General features: G+C 40.6%; 1 protein-coding gene across 2 annotated transcripts; it reads left to right on the forward strand.

Moving 5' to 3' along the window:
- The first annotated feature begins 835 nt into the window (after positions 1–835).
- On the forward strand, positions 836–16,636 carry LOC124251413 (V-set and transmembrane domain-containing protein 1-like). Of its 2 annotated transcripts, XM_046684184.1 has the most exons (6): positions 842–947; positions 8,201–8,236; positions 8,362–8,646; positions 12,515–12,553; positions 16,369–16,461; positions 16,569–16,636. In XM_046684184.1, exons 1-6 carry the CDS (start codon positions 914–916, stop codon positions 16,598–16,600), a joined length of 519 nt encoding a protein of 172 aa, XP_046540140.1. In that variant the 5' UTR covers positions 842–913; the 3' UTR covers positions 16,601–16,636. The 2 variants fall into 2 exon arrangements, with proteins under 2 accessions (XP_046540141.1, XP_046540140.1); XM_046684185.1 differs by lacking the exon at positions 8,201–8,236 and having other exon boundaries at positions 836–947.
- Positions 16,637–23,567: the final 6,931 nt, after the last annotated feature.

Consider the following 23,567-nt stretch of genomic DNA (forward strand, 5'->3'; position numbering starts at 1 on the left):
CATCTGGGCCCACCCATGCTTGAACTCAATACAACTCTAGTGTTTTCAGTTATGAGGGGCAATCATCAGTCAACAAAAGCCTCAACTAACTTAGGAAGCAATCAGTAGCTGGGAAGGAAAGATGAATGGATGTTGTAGTTTGAGAGAGGAATCTCCTCCCTTAATTCATCAATGTTTCTTCCTTAGCTCCTAGAAGATGAGATTACTCTCTGGCTACTTGGGAAGATAGTTGAGTGGAAGCTTTCCAATTTCCCTTAACCACTTTCTCCCCTGTAAAAGAAAGCACATTAAAAATCTGACTGTTTTGTGACCTATTTTTCAAGGTTTACTGGGGGACAAGTTTACTCAGTCTCAAAGGCAGAAACATCCATTTCTGTTTCCTTGTTGACCTACCCGCTCTCAGGGGCAATGAGTGTCCAGCTTTTACCAGAGATCCCTGCACTTTAGATGTTACTGTGTTCTTGCCCAGCCATTGTGTTGTGCCAATGCCAATTTTTTGGTTTTGATAATGTACTGTAGTTATATTACCATTGGGGGAAGTTGGTTCAGGGGTACGTGGGAACTCTGTACTATTTTTTGTGACTCTAAAACTATTTCAAAGTAGCTTTTTCAAAGAAAATATCTTGGGCCAGACTTCAGATGGGATAGGATGGATCTCAGGGTGGTTGGAGCCAGAGCCACACACACCGGATTTGTGGGGAAGATGTCATCATTGATGACTTCTTGTTTCCTGAGTCGGTTGCAAGAAGGAAATTACACCAGGTGATGGTGAACCAAAGTGTCAGGACAAAACCTCACCTCACACATCTTGGGGACAAAGCAGGCAGGAGGGAGCTGCAATTGTCCCCGGCTCACTTCTTCCTCTGAACTGTAAAACTGAAGACGGGATCTTGGTCCTGGCAGAAGGGACGCTATGATCGTAGAATTTCTGTCCCTGTTTTGCCTCGGTGAGTCTCCAGACTGGGACTGTGGCAGATGGGTTAGGATGGGTGAGAAAAATTCACGGTGGAGTGGGGGTGAACAGGGGAAACATGGAAAATACAGATATGATGGCTTTGTTTGTTGGATACATGCTAACTGTCAGAGTTTTGTGGGCTATTGTATCAACATGCCTCCCTTCTGGTGCTGGCGCATAAGAGATGAGGAACCTGAAGTTCAGAGATGTGTAATAATACCCTCCGTTTACTCGGCTGAGAAATGCAGAGCTCAGATGGGATCTCCTCGTCTGTATCGTCTAAATACCTCAGTCTTGTCATGCATGTTCCATTGGCATATAAGGGGGCGGGGTCTACAGGGTGTGAAAAGCTGTGAGTTTAGGTATAAATGAAGAATATAGAAGAGTCCTATGCATGGGGATGATAAGTAAGAAGAAAATTTTCTGGCCAGCGCTATCCTTAGCCTAATTTTTACCATCCTCAACTTGAACGTCATGTAATCAAACAGACCTCAGCCTGTAAAAAGGAAGACCTGGATTATATTCTTGGCTCAGTCTCATAAGAGCTCCAGGGTTGACTCAGTTCCACCTCACTAAGCCCCCAGTTCCTCCTTCATGAGTGGGGGTTGTGGAGGACATCAGGACTCACCATCTGCCCCAGTTCCTTCCTCCTTCTTCTGGGTACAGCCCTTCTCTTTGGGGTATGCACCTCTTCCACACACATTTGAGCTTTAGAGGTGGCTGTCGGTCACCATACCCCAAACCTCCAGCTTCAAGGGAGTATAAGCCAGGAAGTGAAGAGACTGACTTCATCCTTGCCGTAGTCATTTCTGAGGGCTGCGGTAAAAAATTACCACAAACTGGGATGCTTAAAACAACAGAAATCTATTCTCTCACAGTTCTGGAGGCCACAAATCCAAAATTAAGGTGCCAGCAGGATTGGTTCCTCCAGAGGTCTCTGACGGAGAGTCTGTTCCAAGCCTTTCTCCTCAATTCTAGGGGACAGTAGGCAATCCTTGGCGTTCCTTGGCTTGTAGATGCATCACTCCAGTCCCTCACATCTTCACATGCCCATCTTCCCTCTGTGTGTTCTCTCTCCATGTCTCTTCTCCTCTTTATATAAGGACATCAGTCATATTGGATTAGATGCCCAGCCTACTCCACTGTGACCTCATGTTAACTTAACTAATTACATCTATGAAGATCAAATAATGCTATTTCCAAATAAGATCATATTCACAGGTACTGGGGGTTAGGACTTGAACAGATCTTTTGAAGGGGCACAAATCAACCCATAACACCTTCCTTCTGGCTATAATCACTTTCCAGGGATGGGTCTATGATGCAAGACAAGCCAGTCCAATTCTGTCAGGAATTTCTCAAATTGGCATTGAGATTTGAACTTCTTTCCTCTACAAGAGCAACTTTCCAAAGATGCAAGACTGTAGCAGCCCATGGTCCTGCTTCCAGGCTCTTGGTCCTATCCAGACAATATCCAGAGGGAGCTAGAGATGAGAGCTAAGAGAAAAGAGCCTAACAGAATCGAACCTCTGGATCAGGCTGTTCTGGACACCACATCCACCACTGTCCTTATTGAGGTTGCTTGCATGAACTAAAACAACTAATTATTCTTAGACTTAATCTTATTTTGGGTGGACTTATGATATTTGAATTTGTATGAATCTTTATTAGAGATGGTAAAAATACCCAGCTTACATAAAATTTAAAAAATGTATTGAGGTAAACTTCACATAAGATTAACAATTTTAAAGTATACAATTCAGAGGCATTTAGTACATTCACAATGTTGTGCAACCATCACCACTACATAGTCCTAAAATGTTTTCATCCCCCCTAAAGGAAACGCTGTACCCACTAAGCAGTCACTCTCCATGCCCCCTTCCCCCCTCCCCTGGAAACCACTCCTCTGCTTTCTGTCTCTCTAGATTTATCTATTCTGGATATGTCCTATGAATGGAATTGTATAATATGTGACCTTTTGTGTCTGACTTCTTTCCCTTAGCATAATGCTTTCAAGGTTCACCCCTGATGTAGCACTTATCAGTGCTATGTTCTTTTCCATGGCTGAATAATATTCTACACAAAAATTTTAAGCTTTCTGATAAAGTATTCAAAGGATCTGTGAAATTGTAGGTATCCAGTTATTAGTAGTTCCAATCTTGACATCAAGCAGGGTTCTGCACCCAATTCTGATGTGGAGAGAGAGGGGCATTCCCACACCACCAAGCAATTGTCTGAGACAAACTGGGTATCTTACAGTTCAGCTCAATTCTGACAATATTTACCTGAAGATAGTGTCAGATCCCACAGGTTGAGGGCTCAGTCCCACCAGACTACTCTCCCTTCTAACACCAATCTCAAGCCCAGGTTGTCATCTGTGTTTCTGACCAACTGGCTACAGATGGAAGGTTCCACTGACCCTCTCCTTGGGTTTAATTAATTTGCTAGAGCAGTTCTCAGAACTCAGAGAAACATTTTACTTACCAGGTTATCAGTTTATCATAAAAGGGTATAACTCAGGGAACAGCCAAAAGGAAGCAATGCATAGGACAAGGCATGGGGGAAGGGCAAGGAGCTTCCACGCCCTCTCTGGGAGTACCACTCTCCCCAAATCTCCACATGTTCACCAACCGAAAAGCCGTCCTTTTGGGTTTTTATGGAGGCTTCATTACATAGGCATAATTGATTAAATCATTGGCCGTTGGTAATTGAACTCAATTTCCAGCCGCTCTCGCCACCTAGGATGAGGTGGTGGGACTGAAAGTTTACAGCCGCTAATCACGTGATTGGCTCCAATGTCAACCAGGCCCCATCCTTAGGTGCTTTCCAACAGTCAACTCATTAACATAGCAAAACACACCTTTACTGCTCTCATCTCTTAGGAATTTCCGAGGGTTTTAGGAGCTCTGTGCCAGGAATGGGGACTAACACCAAATATATATTTCTTATTACAAATCACAATATCACAGCAGTTTTTATTGTCATCTTTTCTAGGGGAATGTGATTTCTGTTCTCTCCCACTCCTCCCTATCTCAGTTGAAGGTAATAGCATCTAACCAGCATGGAGATTGTACACATCTCCATTTGATGCATGTAAAGACCTTACTAAATGTTAGATGTATGACAAGTGGCAGAGAAAAGCAAAGATGGTAGCTGCACCATAAATGATAGCTGTCTGTAAAGGACCTGCTAAATAATGTGCGTGCAAATGGTGGATGTACATAAAGAGTCTGCCAAATAATAGATACTGGATATCTGGTATTTTTTTTCTTTTTACTTTTTCCAATTGAACTACTACTGCTACTGCAGAAAATTGGGGTGCTCTGCTTGACGTGCATAAACAAGTACAGCATCAGCCTTTGGGAAAAGAGATCAGCTTTATTCTGTGAGATCAATCTGCATGGAGAACAGGGGGCATGCACCCTCAGATCTGTCTCCCTGATTCGGGATTTGAGGTTAAATTTAAGAGGTTAGGGAGAACAGGCTGACATGGAGAGATGCTGGTGAGACACGTTTTAATTGGTGGGCTTCAAGCATTTATGACAAGGTTTTAAACATTTATGACAGGGTTCTAAACATTGATGATGAGATTCTAAACTTTTATAGTAGAGTTCTAAACATTTCTGATGAGGGAAGGAAGGAATTTTAACACCAGGTCTCCCTGACTGAGGGACTCCTTCCTTCTGATCAGAGTCCAACTCTCAAGTTCTGGTCACGTCCAGTCCTTGGGTTCTATGGGAAGGAGGATCTTTGGTTCCACGGTCATTTCAAGTCAAGATTTCTTCATTTGCGCATGCTCTGGCTACGTGACTTTGCAGATTTTCTGAAAGGCAATTCTTAGCCACTCTGCTGATAAGAGATGGGGTTAGTTGAACCGGTCCTGGAGGGCCTGCTGTTACATTATTCCCATACATTATGTTAGTTTCAGGTGTACAACATTTCAATATTTATAAACGTTATGAAGTGATCACCATGATAAACCTAGATACCATCTGTCTCCCTATAAAATTGTTACAATATTATTGACTATATTTCCTATGCTGTATATCACATCTTTATGGCTTATTTATTTTATAACTGGCACCTCTAATCCCCTTCACCTATTTCACCCAACCCCCCACTCCTCTTCCATCTGGCAACCACCAGTTTGTTCTCTGTATCTATGAGTCTGTTTCTGCTTTGTTTTGTTTGTTTCATTTTTTAGATTCTACATATAAGTGAAATCAGACAGTATTTGTCTTTCTCTGTCTGATTATTTCACTTAGCATTATATACCCTCTAGGTCCATCCATGTTGTAGCAAACAGCAATATTTCATTCTCTTTTATGGCTGAGTAATATTCCATTGTATATATACAGTATACCACAATCTTTTTATCCATTCGTCTACAGACGGACACTTAGGTTGCTTCCATAGCTTGACTTTTGTAAATAATGCTGCAATGAACACAGGGATGCAGATATCTGTTCAAATTAGTGTTTTCATTTTCTTCAGGTAAATATGCAGAAGTAGAATTGCTGGATCATGTAGTATTTCTATTTTTAATTTTTTTGAGCAGCCTCCATACTGTTTTCCATGGTGGCTGTACAAATTTACATTCCTACCAACAGTGTGTGAGAATTCTCTTTTCTCCACACCCTTACCAACACTTATTTTTTGCCTCTTTGGTAATAACCATTCTAACAAGTGGGAGGTGATATTTCATTGTGGTTTTAATTTTCATTTCCCTGGTGATTAGTGATGTTGAGCATCTTATCATGTGCCTATTGGCCATCCATATGTCTTCTTTGGAAATATGTCTGTTCAGATCCTCTGTCCACTTTTTAATCAGATTGTTTATTTTTTTATATTGAGTTGTATGGGTTCTTTATATACTTTGGATATTGACCCCTTATTGGATATATGATTTGAAAATATCTTCTCTCATTCAGTAGATTGCCGTTTCATTTTGCTGGTTTCCTTCACTGTGCAAATGCTTTTTAGTCTGATGTAGTTCCATTTGTTTATTTTTTCTTCTGTTTCCTGTGCTTGATGAGACGTGATACTCAAAAAGATGCTGCTAAGACTGGTGTCAAAGAGTGTACTGCTTATCTGTTCTTCTAGGAGTTTTATGGTTTCAGGTCTTACATCCAAGTTTTTAATCCAATTTGAATTAATTTTTGTGTATGTTGTAAGATATTGGTCTACTTTCATTCTTTTGGGTATGGCTGTCCAGTTTTCCCAACACTATTTATTGAAGAGACATTCCTTTCTCCGTTGTGTGTTCTTGGCTCCTTTGTCGAAAATTAGCTGTCCGCAGATGTGTGGGTTTATTTCTGGCCTCTCAATTCTGTTCCATTGATCTGGGAGTCTGTTTTTGTGCCAGTACCATACTGCTTTGGTTACTAGAGCTTTGTAGTATATTTTGAATTCAAGAAGTGTGATGCCTCCAACTGTGTTTTGAGGGCTCATCTTTCCTGTGCAGAATCTAAGGGTCTGGGTACCTGATGTGGAGCTCGAATCTTTCGCTCCTCAGGGAAGGGTTTCGTTCCTTTGAGATCACTCCCAACTGTGGATCACTGTGGCTGAGGGGTGGTTTTTTTCTTGGTGAGCCCATGACTCTGCCTCTGGACCCTTCTCAGTGCTGTCCTTTTACTATTTGTCATAGAAGCTCTGTTCTTCCAATTTTTAGGTCCCTTTCAGAGGGAATTATTCCAAATGTAGTTGTAGATTTGTTGTGTCCGGGGGAGGAGGTGAACTCAGGATCTTCCCATGTGGCCATCTTGACCTCCGCTTTGGTAATTTTTTATTGTAATTATCTCCCGAAAAATGTGCTTTCTGATGTTGCCCATTCCTCCCTTCCTGGGAATTCTAGTAATACTCCAAAAACTATCCATACACCTACCTTTATTCTTCACTTTTTCAAGTTATCCTGGATGACAATGGATCTCTTCTCATTAATGACAGACTTCTCCATTGCAGCCAATTCTCTGTCTTAATCAAGTGTGGCCCCTTACTAAGAAAGGTGAATAAGTTCTGAGGATCAGCACAGTGTACAGCATGGTGACTAGAGTTAATAATTCTGTATCGTACACTTGAAATATGCTAAGAGAGTAGATTTTCAGCATTCTCACACACAAAAAAGGTAACTATGCGAGGCGATGGATGTGTTAAACAGCTTGATTGCAATAATCATTTCACCACGTATATGTATATCAAATCATCACGTTGTACACTTTAAATATATTACAATTTTATTTGTCAAAAAATAGAACCACTCCCCCAATTCTTACAGCCTATGGCCCCATAGGGTTTCATGATGTAAAACGAGCTAAAGGCAACTGTGTGCTTATTTAAAAAAAAAAAGAAATAGGAATCACTATTTGAACAGAAGATTGACTGATCACAGAGCTGAGATGACATGAGTCTGAGGGCAGGATTTGGGAAGGGACTGAAAAGAGACCATGAGACCTAAGACCCTTTGACCACTCAGAGGCCAATTCCTTACCTGTTCATCCCAACCATTCTCACTGTCAATGCAGCCTCGGTCCATTGTCAAGCCTCCACTCTTTCCTTCTCAGTGAAGCTTAGGGGTCTGTGCTGTGAGTTGATTCCTGAATCAAATTTCTTGTGTCTAAAGAAATTCTAACTTCACTTATAAACAGACTCCGAGACCAGTGTCCCATTTCCCCCACAAAATGAGGCTGGGATCCCATATTCCCATCTATGGGATGATGTTCTCATCCCATAGAAAGAAATATATAGAACAGAGCACAGAAGACATAGGGGATAAAATATGTAAAGAGCTAAGCCACACGTGAGGAGAGCCTTTGAGACGAGAAAACGTCTTGAATTCTTTGTGAAGAGAATGACCTGGTCAGGGAGAGCAAGTTCTCTCTGTTTCAATGAGGGAGGAAATATTCCCTCGACTCTCCACAGTAAAATAACCCTTGCATTATTTAAGTGATAAGAGTAAAAACTGCATTCGAGGAAAATATAGGTAAACATTCAACAATTGCTAGATGGCAAAAGAAGGACTAATCATGAAAGCAACGCAATAAATCAGAAAAGATTGCTGTTTTTTTTCTACATAAACATGACTTCTGAAGGACATACAATGGGACGAAAATCAAAGGTAAAAAATAAACCCAGGGAAATAGCTAGAAGGATTAGGACAGATCTTTAACAAATTTGTCATGTGTTCTCTGCTGACTTGTACTCAAAGACAAGCACATCATTCATCTGTCATGAGGTTTTCTCTTCCAGGACTTTGTCTGGGCCATGAAGATGAGAAAAAGAATGGTGAGTTGTCTCCTACGTAAACTCTATTTGTTTCCGCATCCCAAGTTTCATGACCTATTCCCTTTAAACCATTGAATTCTAGGAGGGCGTGGTGAAGAGTCAAACTAACTCTGAATTCTTTCCAGAGAAGCTTCCTAAACCCTCCCTCATCGCCTTGCCCAGCTCAATGGTTGAACGCAGTAGTAACGTGACCCTGAAGTGCCAGTCTCGCATCCAGAATGTGACATTCATATTGGAGAAGTTGCAGGATTCTGGGTACAAGCGGGAGCAGAGATCAGCAGGACACCATGTTGAATTCCTCCTCACTGACCTGAAGCTTAAGGATGCTGGAACTTACTTTTGTTCCTACAAAACAATGGCCTCCCATGAGTGTTCAGAGAAGAGTGAACACCTGCAGCTGATGGTCACAGGTGAGAAGGGCAGACTCAGGTTTACTCTTTGATGCACATGTTTCTTTTCTTGTGACGAGATCTGGCTGGGGAAGAAGGAATTCAGGAAACAAAAGGACAGACGCAACACTTTCAGTGTAGGGAACTGGGGAATAGAGACCGAGTGTGGGGATAAGGCTCTTATTGGGGATTCTGAGTAGGTCTCAATGATGTAGATGTGGGAGAATGTTTTAGAAGAGAGGCATTAATAGAAAATTTGACATACAGTACGGCCAAAGATGGAGAGATGCTTGTCATTGAAAAGATAGTTTGTTACAGTTTCCAAGAAGAGGGGACATGCTGTGCCACGCAGGACCACACAGAGAAGCACCAGGGTCGGTCAGGAAGCAGAAGGCAGGGGGCAAGAAGCCTTTATTGTGGTTTCTGTGAGAAGAAAGAGGCTTAAGATTGGCTCTTGGCTATAGAGGCTGTCCCTGGTTGTCCAGAACATGACCCTGGAGTGATTAGGCCAGGGGAATAGTGGCCCTGAGTGTGAGAGCCCAGTGAAGGAGGTGGTTGGGAGTGTGGGCTCTGGATGGGTTGGTCTGCATTTGAAAGGTGTGCTCCAGGGAGAATTATTTCCCATCTCTGGGAATTGGATAACCCCGGAAGGGGAATCCCTTCAAGCTCAGCAAAGTTCCAAGATATCAAAGCATCGAATGCAGAAAATAAAAGACAGGGTTAATACAGAGAGGTGGGTGAGAACTTCCCCAGGTGCAGTGGAATACTAGAAGCTCTGCCCTTCCCTTTATCCTTAGTGCCTTTTCCTCTTCAGGATCAGTCCGAAAACCTTCCCTCTCAGTCAACGTAGAGGCTGAGATGACTCCAGTTTGCAGTATCACACTCTGATGTCTGATTCCACACAATGGAACTGAATGCATCATTATTGCTCTGCTGAAAATGGGGATCCCAGAACCATTACAAGTCAAGAACATAGGAAGAAACCAAACTGAGCATCATGGCAGCATAAGACATCCCTTGTTTTTGTCCTCCACTCCAGCAACAAAAATTCGGCATCCATCCACGAACAAAAGTGCCTCTTTGGGAGTTGTGGGATCCAGCACCATACACCAAGGCAACTAGGAGTCTTGCCCAGCTGTGCACTGGGTAATGGGCAACAGACGTCGGCTGTGGAACCTGTAGGAGACCGTAAACCAGTTCTGGCCTCTCTTGGCTGTGGTCCACAAGCATCTGGAGAACACGGACTTGGGTAATCATCTATGGATGAGAAAGCCTTTGTGGAAGTCTACAAACCAAGACTGGATCAGGAAGAAATAGAAAATCTGACCAGATCAATGATGGATAAGGAGATCAAATCAGTAATCAAAAACCTCCCAAGAAAGAAAAGCCCAAGACTAGATGGTTTCACTGGTGAATTCTACCAAATGTTTCAAGAAGAAATAAATCCAATCCTTCTCAAATTCTTCCAAAAAACTGATGAGGAGGGAACACTCCCATACTCATCTTACAAGGCCAGTACTACCCTGACACCAAGCCCAGATAAGGATACTAAAAGGAAAGAAAACTACAGCCAATATCTTGATGAAAATAGATGCAAAAATCCTCAACAAAATGTTAGCAAGCCAAATTCAACGATACCTTAAAAGAATCATACAACATGATCAACTCAGATTTATCTTTGGGATGAAAGTATGGTTCAATATACACAAATCAAAAAATATGATACATCATATCAATAGAATGAAAAATAAAAATCGTGTGATTATCTCAACAGATGCAGAAAAAGCATTTGATGAAATACAACATCCTTTCAACATAAAAACTCTTAACAAATTGGGTAAAGAGGGAACATACCTTAACACAACAAAGGCCATATACAACAAGCCCAATGTTATAATCATACTTGATGGTGAATAGCTAAAAGCTTTTCCTCTAAGATCAGGAAGAAGACAAGGATACCCACTCTCCACCACTCCTAATAAACATAATACCGGAATTCCTAACCAAAGCAGTCAGGCAGGACAAAGAAATACAAGCCATCCAAATTGGAAAGAAAGAAGTAAAGCTGCCTTTGCAGATGATATGACCTTACATATAAAAAAATCCTCAAGACTCAACCAAAAAACTGTGAGAACTAACCAACAAATTCAGTAAAGTTTCAGGATATAAAATCAACATATAAAAATCAGTTCTGTTTCTATACACTAACAACAAAATGTCTGAAAAAGAAATCAAGAAAACAATCCCATTCACAATATCATCATAAACAACGAGATACTTAGGAATAAAGTCAACGAAGGAAGTGAAAGATCTATGTGTCAAAAACTACAGGACTGATGAAAGACGTTGAAGCAGACACAAATAATGGAAAGATATCTCATGTTCGTGGATCAGAACAATTAATATTGTTAAAATGTCCATATTACCCAAAGCCATCTATAGATTCAGTGCAGTCTCTATCAAAATTCCCATGGCATTTTTGCAGAAAGAGAATAAACAACCCTAAAATATTTATGGAACCACAAAAGATCCTGACTACCCAAAACAATACTGAGAAAGAAGAAAAAAGCTGAAGACATCACATTGCATGATTTCAAAATATACTACAAAGCTATAGTAATCAAAACAGTATGGGGCTGGCCCAGTGGTACAGTGGTTAAGTTTGCACGTTCCATTTCAGTGGCCCGGGGTTTGCCTGTTCAGATACCAGGTGCTGACCTACACACGGCTTGTCAAGCCATGCTGTGGTAGGCGTCCCACATATAAAACAGAGGAAGATGGGCACTGATGTTAGCTCAGGGCCAGTCTTCCTCAGCAAAAAAGAGGAGGATTGGGTCTGGCCCTGCGGCCGAGTGGTTAAGTTCACGTGCTCTGCTGCAGGCAGCCCAGTGTTTCATTGGTTCGAATCCTGGGCGCGGACATGGCACTGCTCATCAAACCACGCTGAGGCAGCGTCCCACATGCCACGACTAGAAGGACCCGCAATGAAGAATATACAACTATGTACTGGGGGGGCTTTGGGGAGAAAAAGGAAAAAAATAAAATCTTAGAAAAAAGAGGAGGATTGGTAGCAGATGTTAGCTCAGGGGGCTGATCAGGCATCGAGCTCAGGGGGCTAATCTTCCTCAAAAAAAAAAAAAACAGTATGATACTGGCATAAAAATAGACACATCGACCAATGAAACAGAATTAAGAGCCCAGAAATAAACCCAAGTATATATGGTCAACTAATATTTGACAAGGGAGCCAAGAATACTCAATGGGAAAGGATGATCTCTTTAACAAATGGTGCTGGGAAAACTGGATATTCAAATGCAGAAAAATGAAATTGGACCTCTATCTTACACCACTCACAAAAATTAACTCAAAGTGGATTAAAGACTTAAACATAAGACCCAAATCCATACAACTTCTAGAAGAAAACAGAGAAAAATCTCCTTGATATTGGTCTTGACAACGACTTTTTGGATATGACACCAAAAGCACAAGAAACAAAAGGAAAAATAAATAAATGGGACAATATCAAACTAAGAGACTTTTTCACAGCAAAGGAAACAAGCTACAAAATACAAAGGCAACCTACCAAATGAGAGAAAATATTCCTGAGATAGGGAAGATTGGCAAGGAATAGGATTGGAAGGGGGGAAATTAATGGTGTCATTCATAAATATTTTTACTAAAAATAACATCAAACTCCAGGAGTACTAAGAAGAGTAATCCAATGCTGGCCCTAGTTTGGGGACACAGCGAGCATCTAGAGAATGGAAAATACCTTCTCTTCTCTGCTTCTCAAAGAGGGCATAGGGTCCCTAAGTAGAGCATGAGCACTTATGTCCCCAAAGTTTCCATATAATCATTGTGATTCCTTCTTTTGCATTCTGTTTTGTAGATTACCACGATGGACGTGTAGCTCCTTCAATAAAAACAGGTAAAATAATTAGAGAGGAGTTGTTTTTTCAATTACATCCACCTCATGGGGCAGGGATCCTCTTCATGTAAGAGGCACAAGAAGAATCTTAATGCCCACTTTCTCAATGTTATTGGAGGAACGACTTCCTTTTGGAGGGAGACGACCTCCAAGCCACTCCTGGGTTCTGAAAAAGCTAATGAGTAAAACAGCACAGGGAGCATCGTCTGCCATTTCATGTAACGAAAAACTGCAGTAGAGTTTCATGAAGAATGGAGGTGAGTTTGTGTGACTGGTTTGGGGAGCAAGACTGAGACCCGTGGAGTCCAGGTTCTTTGGAAATATGTTGCTAAGAGTTTAAAGTTCTCAAAAATAGATGAATATTAAATTCTTTTTCTTTGATGTCGCTTTTCCATGAAGAATTGACTAAGATTTTGTCCTCAGAGATTCTCATAAAAGTTAGAGCTTTCAGCACCTTTAGACTGAAACAGGAGCTCATCTGGACTTTAATGGCCAAGCATATAAATTGGCAGCAAGATGCTTAATCATCCTTTCTTTCAGCAACTCATGACTTCCCTGTAATCTACTCCAAAGAGCCAAAATTGTTCAAGGTTGTCATTAGAATCTATGTTGGTATAATCCGTTTTTTTTTAAAAAGGTATCCTCCAAAATGTCCTTGCAAATAAGTAATAGGCTTTGAAAATGTTTCATTCAGTATTAGCAGGCTTGGGAAATGATTTCTACTCCAGTTATGAGCATAGTTCATACTAGGAATGTTTTCTTGGGGAGATCTGAGATCTGATAGGGTGAAGGAGCATGGGAGTATCAGAAATGAAGTGGGAAATGTAGTGATGTAGGAGAGAGACATACATATAATTGACAAATATCCTATTCTGGACATTTCCTATAAATGGATTCACACAATATAGGCTCTTTTTTGAGACTGGCTTTTTTCACTTAGCGTGATCTTTTCAAGGTTCATCCATGTTTTAATGTGTATCAGCACTTCATTTCTTTTCATGGCTAACAAATATCCCACCGTGTGGATAGACCACACTGTGTTTGTCCATTCTTCAGTTGATGAACATTGGGGTCGTTTGTACCTTTTGGCTATTGCAAGTCATGCTGCTATGAACATGGGTGTGCAAGTATCTCAGTTCCTGCTTTCAATTCTCTTGGGTATCTACCTAGAAGCAGAATAGCTGAGAATATGGTGACTGCATGTTTAACTTTTTGGGGAAATGCCAAATTGTTTTCCAATGTGGTTGTACCGTTTTGTAGTCCCACCAGTAATAAAAATGGCTTCCAATATCTGCACACCCTTGCCTACACTTTTTCCTTTTATTTTATTACAGCCATCCTAGGGGATGTGTATATAATTTCTTAAGATGTACTTTCTGAGTTCAAATTTATATCACAACAATTCTAAACAGAATAAAATATTTTTAAGCACGGATATGCTGTCCCCAGCCTCACAGCTACCAGAAAAGGACCCTCTGCTCCAATACTGTGCAGAGACTGACGATGAATTTCATCACCTAACTTTGACACAAGGCCAGGCTTTCTTTCTGGTGCCTGTGACTTCATTTATGTCCCATGTCAAGCTATATCCCATTGCTCAGTCAGATTCCTTCAGATCAATATCATAGACCCTTTGTAATTTACTATGACAATTTGTAAACAGTGATATGAAATTTGACCAGGATATGTGGACATCTCAGGGTGAACCCAGATAGGCAGGTTGTGGGGCCCTGTGAAGAGCACAATTTTGTAATAATTTACTTCTCATTTCTGGGGAATTTCTGCATGAGAGAAACCGCAGGTTGGGCAAAGAGAGAGTTGAAAGGATAAGGAAGGCTGACGTTTCTCTTCTTCCATGGAAGGCCCCTCATGGTCCAGGAACAACCTTCCTGCCCTGCTTTCATACGTCCGTGGAGATGCACCGATATCATTGGTGCTTTTGAGGGTCTCTTGGATTCAGTGCCACCAGAAGCAGACTCTTAAATAAGTATTAGTGTGACAGTGACATCTTAGGAGAGTGGGGAAGAAGGGTTAGGAGGAAAAGAGACCAAACAAAGGTGGGATATTCAGGTCCCTCAGCTGGTATCTTTTGCTCAACCCTGCAGGAAAGTACAAGAGATGGAGAAAGTCACCAATATAGGAAGCCATAGCTAGGGCATCCATTTTCCCACGAATGGCAGTCATTGGTAAAGGGGTGCCCTTGGGGCACGTAATCCCAAGGGATTTCAGATCCTTCCAGGCAGTCCCCTGGCAGAGATGCAAGTGTTCATGTTGGAAAGGGAAAGAAGCCATCATCTGGAGCGTGTAAAAATGGCAGAGGGATCTGGGGAACACGGAGGGAGGAGCATGACAGCATCTGCCACAGGGGGAGATGGTGTGGGTGGAATATTGGGTGAGAAAATAATCATTATCGCTGCAGGATAATGAATCCTACACAGTGAGTCAGATTCCAGACTGAGCTCTTTAAAGCCAGTATCTTTCCTCATTACCTGTCTCTTCAAGTTAGGTATTACTACCATCTTCCTCCCTCCTTTTCCCCCCAGCTTTATTGAGGGATAATTGACAAATGACAAGATATTTAAAGTGTACAATGTGATGATTTGATATACATGTACATTGTGAAAGGATCCCCGTATTGAGTTGATTAACATATCCCTTACTTCACCTATTTATCCTGTTTTTTTTTTTCCTGTGGTGAGTATGCTTAAGATCTACTCTCTTAAATTTCAAATTAATTTCAAACTGAAATTGCAAATTTCAGTTATACAAAACTGTGGTATCAACTATAGTCACCTTGTTACACATGAGATCCCCAGACCATATTCATCTTATAAGTGGAAGTGGAAGTTTGTAACCTTTGACCAACATCTCCCCACTTCCTCCACCCCCAGCCCCTGGCAACCAGCATTCTACTTTCTGTTTCCATGAGTTCGTTTTTTTTTTTTTTTTTTTTTAGATTACACCTATAAGTGAAATCATGTAGTATTTGTCTTTCTCTATCTGGCTTGTCTCACTTAGCATAAAGCCCTGCAGGTTCATGCATGTTGTCAAAAATGGCAGGATTTCCACCTTTTTATGGCTGAATAATATTCCACCATACACACTACATAGAAAATTATTCTTGAACTTGGTGAGAGTTTGGACTTTCATTCATCCGTGGTTGGACTTGTTGCCTCTGTAGCATTACAGTTCGTTGGGGAAATGTGTTTCTCGCCAGATTATAAATTCCCTGGAATACCATCTCTCTCGTATTTCCATACCCAGTGGCCAGCATAGAGCTGCCCTGACTTTGTGCCTGACTGGCCTACAAGGCTAGACATATCAGGATCCACAGCCCATCCCGTCCGTCTGACTTTGGGCAATTCTTTACTTCCTCATACTTTGTTTACGTTTGAATGAAATGGAAACAGTAAACCTATCTCTTGCACGTGTCGTCAAGATGAGGAACAACATATATGAAGCACCTAACACCGAGTGGCTCACAACAGATGATCAGTATTATTGCTATGGGTGAAACATCGATTGGGAACTTCCCATGTGTGAAGCCCTGTGCTAACCCTCTCTATAGTTACTGACCCGTTTCATCTCCCTGCCATCCAAGTGGAGTATCTACTGTTGTTATCCTCACTTTGAACGGGGAAATGAAAGCTCAGAGAGACTAAGCAAATTCCCTAAAGCAATCGGAAGTGCCAGTTTGAAGCGGCAGCTCCAAGTTTTGAAGCCAGGTGGTCTGACTCCTCGTAGCTGCTCTTCTTAACTCTATCAGTGTGTATCAGGAGCCAAACCGACTCTCTGACCTGCTTCTCTCTCTCCAGACACCAGCATCATCATTCTCACCACCTTCAGCCTTCTCTCCATCTTTCTCCTCTTCATCTCAGTCCTCTTCATCTACAGATGCACTAGGCATGGTGAGTTCAGAGAAGCACCTGTTAAAAATGGTGGGGAAGGGGCGTAAAGGGAAGGATTTTCTCCTTAGATAAATTCCTCCCTGGGTTTTTGTTTTTTTTTTTAATAGGTTCATCACATGAAGAACCTACCAAGAGGTAAACATACCTAACATATCTCGTGTCCCCCTTAACTTGCACTCCGCTCTTCAGGGACCCCACGTGCACGTCAATGATTCCCATGCCCAGCACCACCTCTCGGCCTGAGCTGTGATCTTCTTCCTCCATCCTCTCCAAAGCCCTTATCCTCTCCCCCAGATCTTCAGATTCCATACTTTGAGGTGTTTCTCTTGCAGGACCAGCCATCCCAAATTTCCCGAACAGGAGGCTACAGGTAAGTGACAAGAGAAGAAACCAGAAGAGATGGGATAGAAAGACTGTGTGACTCCTGCAATCTGAGAACTGAATCTTTTTTCTCTCACTCAGATGCAGATTTATCCAAGATGGAAAGGATATCTATCTTGGTGAGTTCTCCCCTTTGGGATTCCCCAAGAGCTCACGGACTATCACAGGCTACTCACGTCTGCCTCCTGGTTTAGCCCACACGGTGCTCTGGTCATAAGGATGCTCCCAACTCACACAACTGACAGGAGGCCAATTAACTGCATGTTTAAAAACAAGTGCTTTGAGTGAACTTGTAAAAACGAGTAGAATGGTGGTAACCAGGGTCTGGCGGGTGGGGGAATTTGGGAGATGTTAAGGGTACAGATTTGCAACTAGTAGATAAATAAGTGCTGGATACCTAATGCACAGCATAGTGATTATAGTCAACAATACTGTACTATAAAACTTCAAAGTTGCTAAGAGACTAGATCTTAATTGTTCTCACTGCAAAAAAAGAAAGGATAATTATGTAACTGTGATAGAGGCCTTAGCTAAAGCTATGATGGTAATCACATTGCAATATATAAATGTATCAAATCAATATTTTGTACACCTTAAACTTACACAGTTCTTAAATGTTACATGTCAATTGTATCTTAATAATAAAAAACAAACAAACAAGCCATGTGCTTTGAATTCCAAAGTAGCTGGATTCCAGCTCCCAGTGCCCATTATTTATCACCAGTGTGCTCTGAGACAAATCATGAAATTCCCACTAATCTGTACCCTTCATTTCTTTCCATATCTAATGGGAATCAACATCTCCATTGGAACAGCTTGGGTGCATCTGGCAATGTCATAAACATAAAGAGTTTATTGGAGTTTCAAGCAAATTTTAAATGTCAGGTGGATGGTATGAGAGCATCAAATAACAAATGTTAATCAATTTACATCAATCAATTTTTCCATTTAAAATACTGTTTATTTGTGATTTAACATTGTATCTAAGAGCAATATCAGATAACATTCATACATTTTTCCATACGACACAGAGGTTCATTGGTTCATTCTTTTTTTTTTTAATAATAAATTTTTTTATTGCTTTTTCACCCTAAATCCCCCAAGTACATAGTTGTATATATGTTTTTTTTTTTAGTTGTGGGTCCTTCTAGTTGTGGCATGTGGGATGCCACCTCAACATGGCCTGATGAGTGGCACCATGTCCATGCCCAGAATCCGAACTGGCGAAACCCTGGGCTGCCCAAGCAGATCCGGAAACTTAGCCACTTGGCCACGGGGCCAGCCCCGTTGGCTCATTCCTTATGCCAAAGCAAGTAAATAGAGGCATTACCAAAAGGTGCAAATAGTTCACTGTTGCATTTAAAAAATATGTATGCATATTGCATTCATTTAGACATAGATATTTTTTAAAGATATGAAAAAGCATAGTTCACAGATTCACAAATTAAGCAACAATTAACAAATCTTGTCTATTTTAAATGTTGGATTAATGGCATTGATTAGCAAATTGTTGAGAATAATGAGTATAATAATATAATATTATGACGTGGTACCTCCATACAATGCAATACTATTTAGCAGTAAAAAAGGGAAGAAATTACCTATACATGTGATAAATGGATATACTTCAAAAACGTTTTGCTCAGTGAAAAAAGCTGCATACAAAAGACTATATATAGTATTGTTCCATTTATATAAAATCTCCAAAAAAAAAAAAAAAGCCAGGATGGGGATTAAGGGAGCGGAGCATAAGGTTTAGGCACCAACAGGAACAAGGGAATTTTTGCTCTAAAACTGTATTGTCGTGATGGCTGCATCATTCTAAAAATCTCACTAAAAGTCATCAAATTTTACACTTATAATAAGGGAGTTTTATGATATACAAATTATATCTCAATAAAATTGTTTAAAAATAATATATTACATAACCAGTAGGTATTCTCATAGGATGGTAGTTCTTATTTCAAAACCATACATTTGCACTGATCTTCATACACGTCAGTTATTATTGATTGTTAGTTTTGTTTTATTAATTTGAGAGTCAAAGCCCTCATCCTCTCGGAAACACGGCCGTTCTAGGATGGCTCAGTCCAACAGAACTTTCCATGAGGGTGGAAATGTTCTATAGCTGCGTTGTCCAACACAACAGCCACCGGCCACATGTGGCGGCTGCAGATTTAAACTGTGTCTGGTGCAACTGAGGATCTGAATTTTAAACTAAATTAAATTTTAATTCATTTAAATTTAAATAGCCGTATGTGACTCATGGCTACCATATTGGACAGCTAAGCTCTAAATGCCCACCTCTTTTCCCCAAAGACCGAAGAACCTCAGGAAGTGACCTGTGCTGAGCTAAACACCAAAGTGCCATCTGAGGCAGCGTCTGTCCCCGCCGAGGAGCCCGCAGGATCTTGTGAATGCGCAACGCCGAAGGCATAGAAGGGGGGTAGCAGGAGCCACTGCAGGAAGAGCTTCTTCCCTAGGAAGGAGAGTTTGGACGAAGACGGCTGAGATGACTGGACATTTGGAAATCCAGGTCACGCTGTGTTCTTGGCTCCTAATCCATAATCGTAAAATTAAGTTTCTCTCTTTTTGCTTCCACACCTCTCAAAAATTACTGGATGGGTTTCCCAGAATTTGGGGTTTGACTTTAGTATGGTTTGACTCAAAACACAGGCTAAGAATACGTCCTGTGGGCTGGTGGTACTCATAATACTCACTTAGGGAGTTCTGGACGACACCACGTAAGTAGAAAATGATTTCCCAGAGAAGCCCATGTGATTGCTGTCGGGTGAGGCATCCTATAGACACAGTGATTTTTGAAGAGGAGCACAAAATACAAGACATTCAGTTGTGAACTAACAAAAGCATCCTTACGTAGCATTCACCCAGGTAAACAGCTAGATGTATTTAGTTCATGATTCTCTCGTGCTGTGCCGGGCAGCCATCTGGACCCGAGTCAAGCCCAGTTTTCTCTCTGACATAAATGAGTTTCCTTAGTGCCATCATATTTCTGTTTAGATTATTATTTTTATTATTAAAATCAAAATATGCAGTGAAGTTAGACTTACAAAATATATGTAGATTTTGACACTTGGTGCCCATAGCTTAACTAATTTACGTTAATACATCATTGTAAGGATTTTTCTGAGTGTGGTCTTTTTTCTGTGACAGAGGCACCAAATGATCACTTATGCACACCACCAATATACGAGCTTTGCTTCCAAAGTTATAACGCTCAATCAGGTTTGAAAGCTATTTTTTAATATATGAATAAATGAAAGCGTAAAGATTTGGAATGTATATATAAATATCCTCAAATCATAAGTATATGCTGGATAACTTTTCTCTTTTTAATTATGAAATAATTTGATCATAAAGGAAAACACCAAATAATATAAATGGAAATGTGCACACTGACCTTGTTTTCTAGACATCAACATTTTGCTGTGTTTTTATTTCTGCCCTCCCAATCTGTTCTCCTTTCTCCCTCCCCTAGAGGTAAACATTATCCGAGGTAGTGTATATTATGCTTATGTATGTTTCCATAGTTTCACTATATAGGCATCTATTGATGGTCAATATATAGTGTTATTAAAGTATATATATTTGGAATTATATTATATATTACAATTCTGTGGCTTTTTAAATTGCCCTAAACATTATGCTTTTTGAAATTCATCCAGGTGGTTTTTGTGGGTCTAGCTCATTGTTTACTGCAGAGAATTCAGTTATTAACCACAACATGGAATACTATTCAGCCATAAAATGGAATGAAGCACTGTCACATGCCACAACATGGATGAACCTTGAAAACATGATGTTCAGTGCAAGAAGACAGGCACAAAAAGCCACAGAATGTAGGATTCCATTTATATGGAATATCCAGAACGGACAAATCTTTCGAGACAGAATGCAGATTAATGGTTTCCAGGCGGCCTGGGGAGGGGGGAACGAGGAGTGGCTGCACATAAGTATGAGTTTCTTTTTGGAGTGTTGAAAATGTTGTAGAATTAGATTATGGTGATGGTGGTACAACCTTGAGAATATACTACAAAAAACTGAATTGTGCACTTCAGAAGCATAGATTTTATGCTATGTGAATTCCATCTCAATATAAAATAAATTTTAAAAAAGAACTTGGTTGTCTGCACAAACCATGGTTTCTCTTTATTCTTTCCTTGCCTCTAGATGTTTGGGCTTTCTCCAGTGTTGTGCCATTAGCAAAATGCTGCAATAAACATCCTGTGTCTGCCTGCTTGTTCACCTGTGTGATCTCTCTGGGGCATATATTTAGAAGTAAAACCTGTCTTCTGTGAGGTCCACATCTTTAATCCCACTCGGAGAGGCAGACTGATAACTAAGGTGCATTCATCTATTTATACTTCCATGGATAAGTGTATGTGTTTCCAATTCCCCACATCCTTGCCAATTCACAAATATATCAAACTTTATAATTTTTGCTGATTAAAATATGTGAACTCATAACCCATTTTAAAGATAACCTATATAGAGATAACCTATATAAAGATAAAGATATAAATATATCATAACCTATATAAAGATATCTCATTGTTGCATTAATTTGCATTGTCCTGATTAGGAGTGAGGTTTATTGACTATTTGGGGTACCTCTTTTTGAATTGGATGATGAATTGATCATGGATGAATAGAATTGATGGTTTCTATTCACTGTTCACTTCTCTGTCAAATTTCTGTCTTTTCCTTACTGATTTGGAGGGTATATTTATACAGTAGGCACACCTTTCTCTTGTAAGCTACATGTTGCAAATATCTCCTGTGTGTCTATGACTCATATTTTCATTCTTTTTGTATCTTTTAATGTGAGCTACTCAAAGTGATTCATCTTTTAACTTATATTTGAAGGTATATTTTTTTGTGCCTTGATGAGCTTAACATGAGAAATATACTCTCCGATATGTTCTTCTAAATTTAAAATTTTTTAAATTAATTTTTGTCTAAGGTGTGAGGTGGAGATCTAATATTTCCATTTGGGTAATCAATTGTCCCAGTACCCTTTATTGAAAGGCCTGTTCTTTTTCATTCAAACTGGGTCTCCAGTTTGATGCAATAGGATCACGTCTATTCCACCTACACCGCCTTCCATTATTAGAGTAGTTCAGACTCTTGGATGGAAATGCCAAAAGGAAAAGTGTAACATGAAGAAACTTAAAAACAATAAAGGAGGAAGGAAGGAAGGAATTGAGTCATGTAACCAAATGAAGGAAAAGACAGAGCTAGAGATATCCTCAGACAACCATATCCGTAGACTTAAATATCATTTAGGCTCTTCTTCTCTATGTCTTTAATCTTTATTTTTATTTCTGTGTGATCAATATTATTCAGACCAGCTGTCCCTGTGAATCTGGAACTGATGGTGACAATTCTAGACATACAGCCTGCTTTGCAGAATTTTAGCCAAAAATGTAAAAGAGGCTTTTACTTACTGGATCAATTTAGAAAAAGATATTATTGGCTACCTTTGGAAGATGGTAGATGCTAGAAAGCCAACTCACAGTGTTAAACACAGAGGAAAAAAACCCAAGCGTTTATCCTGCCTTTCATTTATAACCTGTACCTCAACCAAAGAGTTGAGGAGGCAAAGTTTCTCCTCATACAATTACTACAACCAACACATAAAGAAGAAAACCTCCAAGTCTTGTCTGTGGCTACTGCATGCCCGCTTCATAGGGATAATAACAGAGGATGTGGTTTAGTTTCTTTCCACCCAGAAACTGTACGCACATGATAGTTAGACCATCCAGAGAAAAAGCAGAAGGGACATCAGATGGTCAGAATCAAAGGCATTTATTTTTCTGAAATCATACCCAACAGCAGCAGATCCAATCTAAAATTCATGCCTGCTAACTCCTAGACCAGAGGTCAACAAAATTCTTCTGAAAACGACCAGAAAGTAATATTTTCAGCTTTTGTGGGCTGTAGGGTCTCTGTCGGGACTACTCATCTCTGCTGTTGCAGCATGAAGGCAACCACAGCTGATATGTCAACAAATAGATATGGCTGTGTTCTAATTAAAATTTATTTACAAACACAACTGGTGGGCTGTAGTTTGCCAACCCCTGTCCAAACCAACGCTCTTTGAAATCTGAATGAATTGCCAGAATGAGAATTGAATTAAGCCAGGAAATATGTGTTCTAGAGTGCCAGGAATCACTTTTTTGCCCCTTTCTCAGTTTTTGGATCTGTAAAAGTGGGAAACCAACACCTCTTTGCAAACAGACCCAACTGGTTCTGCAGCTAGGATGGAGCCTGTTTCCTAGGAAGCATTGCAGCTTGTGGCTTTGCCTTTATAGCCTAAGTCACATCAAAAATACAGGGAAGGGGGCTGGCCTGGTGGCGAAGTGGTTAAGTTCATGCACTCCGCTTCGGTGGCCTGAGGTTCGCAGGTTCAGATCCTGGGCACAAACCTATGCACCACACAATATGCCATGCTGTGGTGGCGTCCCACATATAAAATAGAGGAAGATGAGCACAGATGTTAGCTCAGGGCCAATCTTCCTCAGCAAAAGAAAAAAGGGGGGGTACAGCAAAAGACACCATGTTGGGAAGGGGGTGAAGGGGCCAAGAGCAGAGAGGCCTTCTGAATCTCAGGGTCCTGGTCTGTCCCTGATTCTTTCACCTTCTTTATGTCTCCCCCAGGTGTATCTGTTTCTCTGCTCTACAAAGACTCTCTCTCTCCCTCC

The sequence above is a fragment of the Equus quagga genome, chromosome 13, assembly GCF_021613505.1.
Source record: "Equus quagga isolate Etosha38 chromosome 13, UCLA_HA_Equagga_1.0, whole genome shotgun sequence".
NCBI classification, from domain to species: domain Eukaryota; kingdom Metazoa; phylum Chordata; class Mammalia; order Perissodactyla; family Equidae; genus Equus; species Equus quagga.

Bases quoted from the DNA above. Each gene is read 5' to 3' on its own strand.
- LOC124251413 (XM_046684184.1), top strand. From the start codon at position 914: ATGATCGTAGAATTTCTGTCCCTGTTTTGCCTCG. The intron at 948-8,200 runs GTGAGTCTCCAG...TTTCTCTTCCAG, and splicing joins TCTGTCCCTGTTTTGCCTCG to GACTTTGTCTGGGCCATGAA. The intron at 12,554-16,368 runs GTAAAATAATTA...CTCTCTCTCCAG, and splicing joins AGCTCCTTCAATAAAAACAG to ACACCAGCATCATCATTCTC.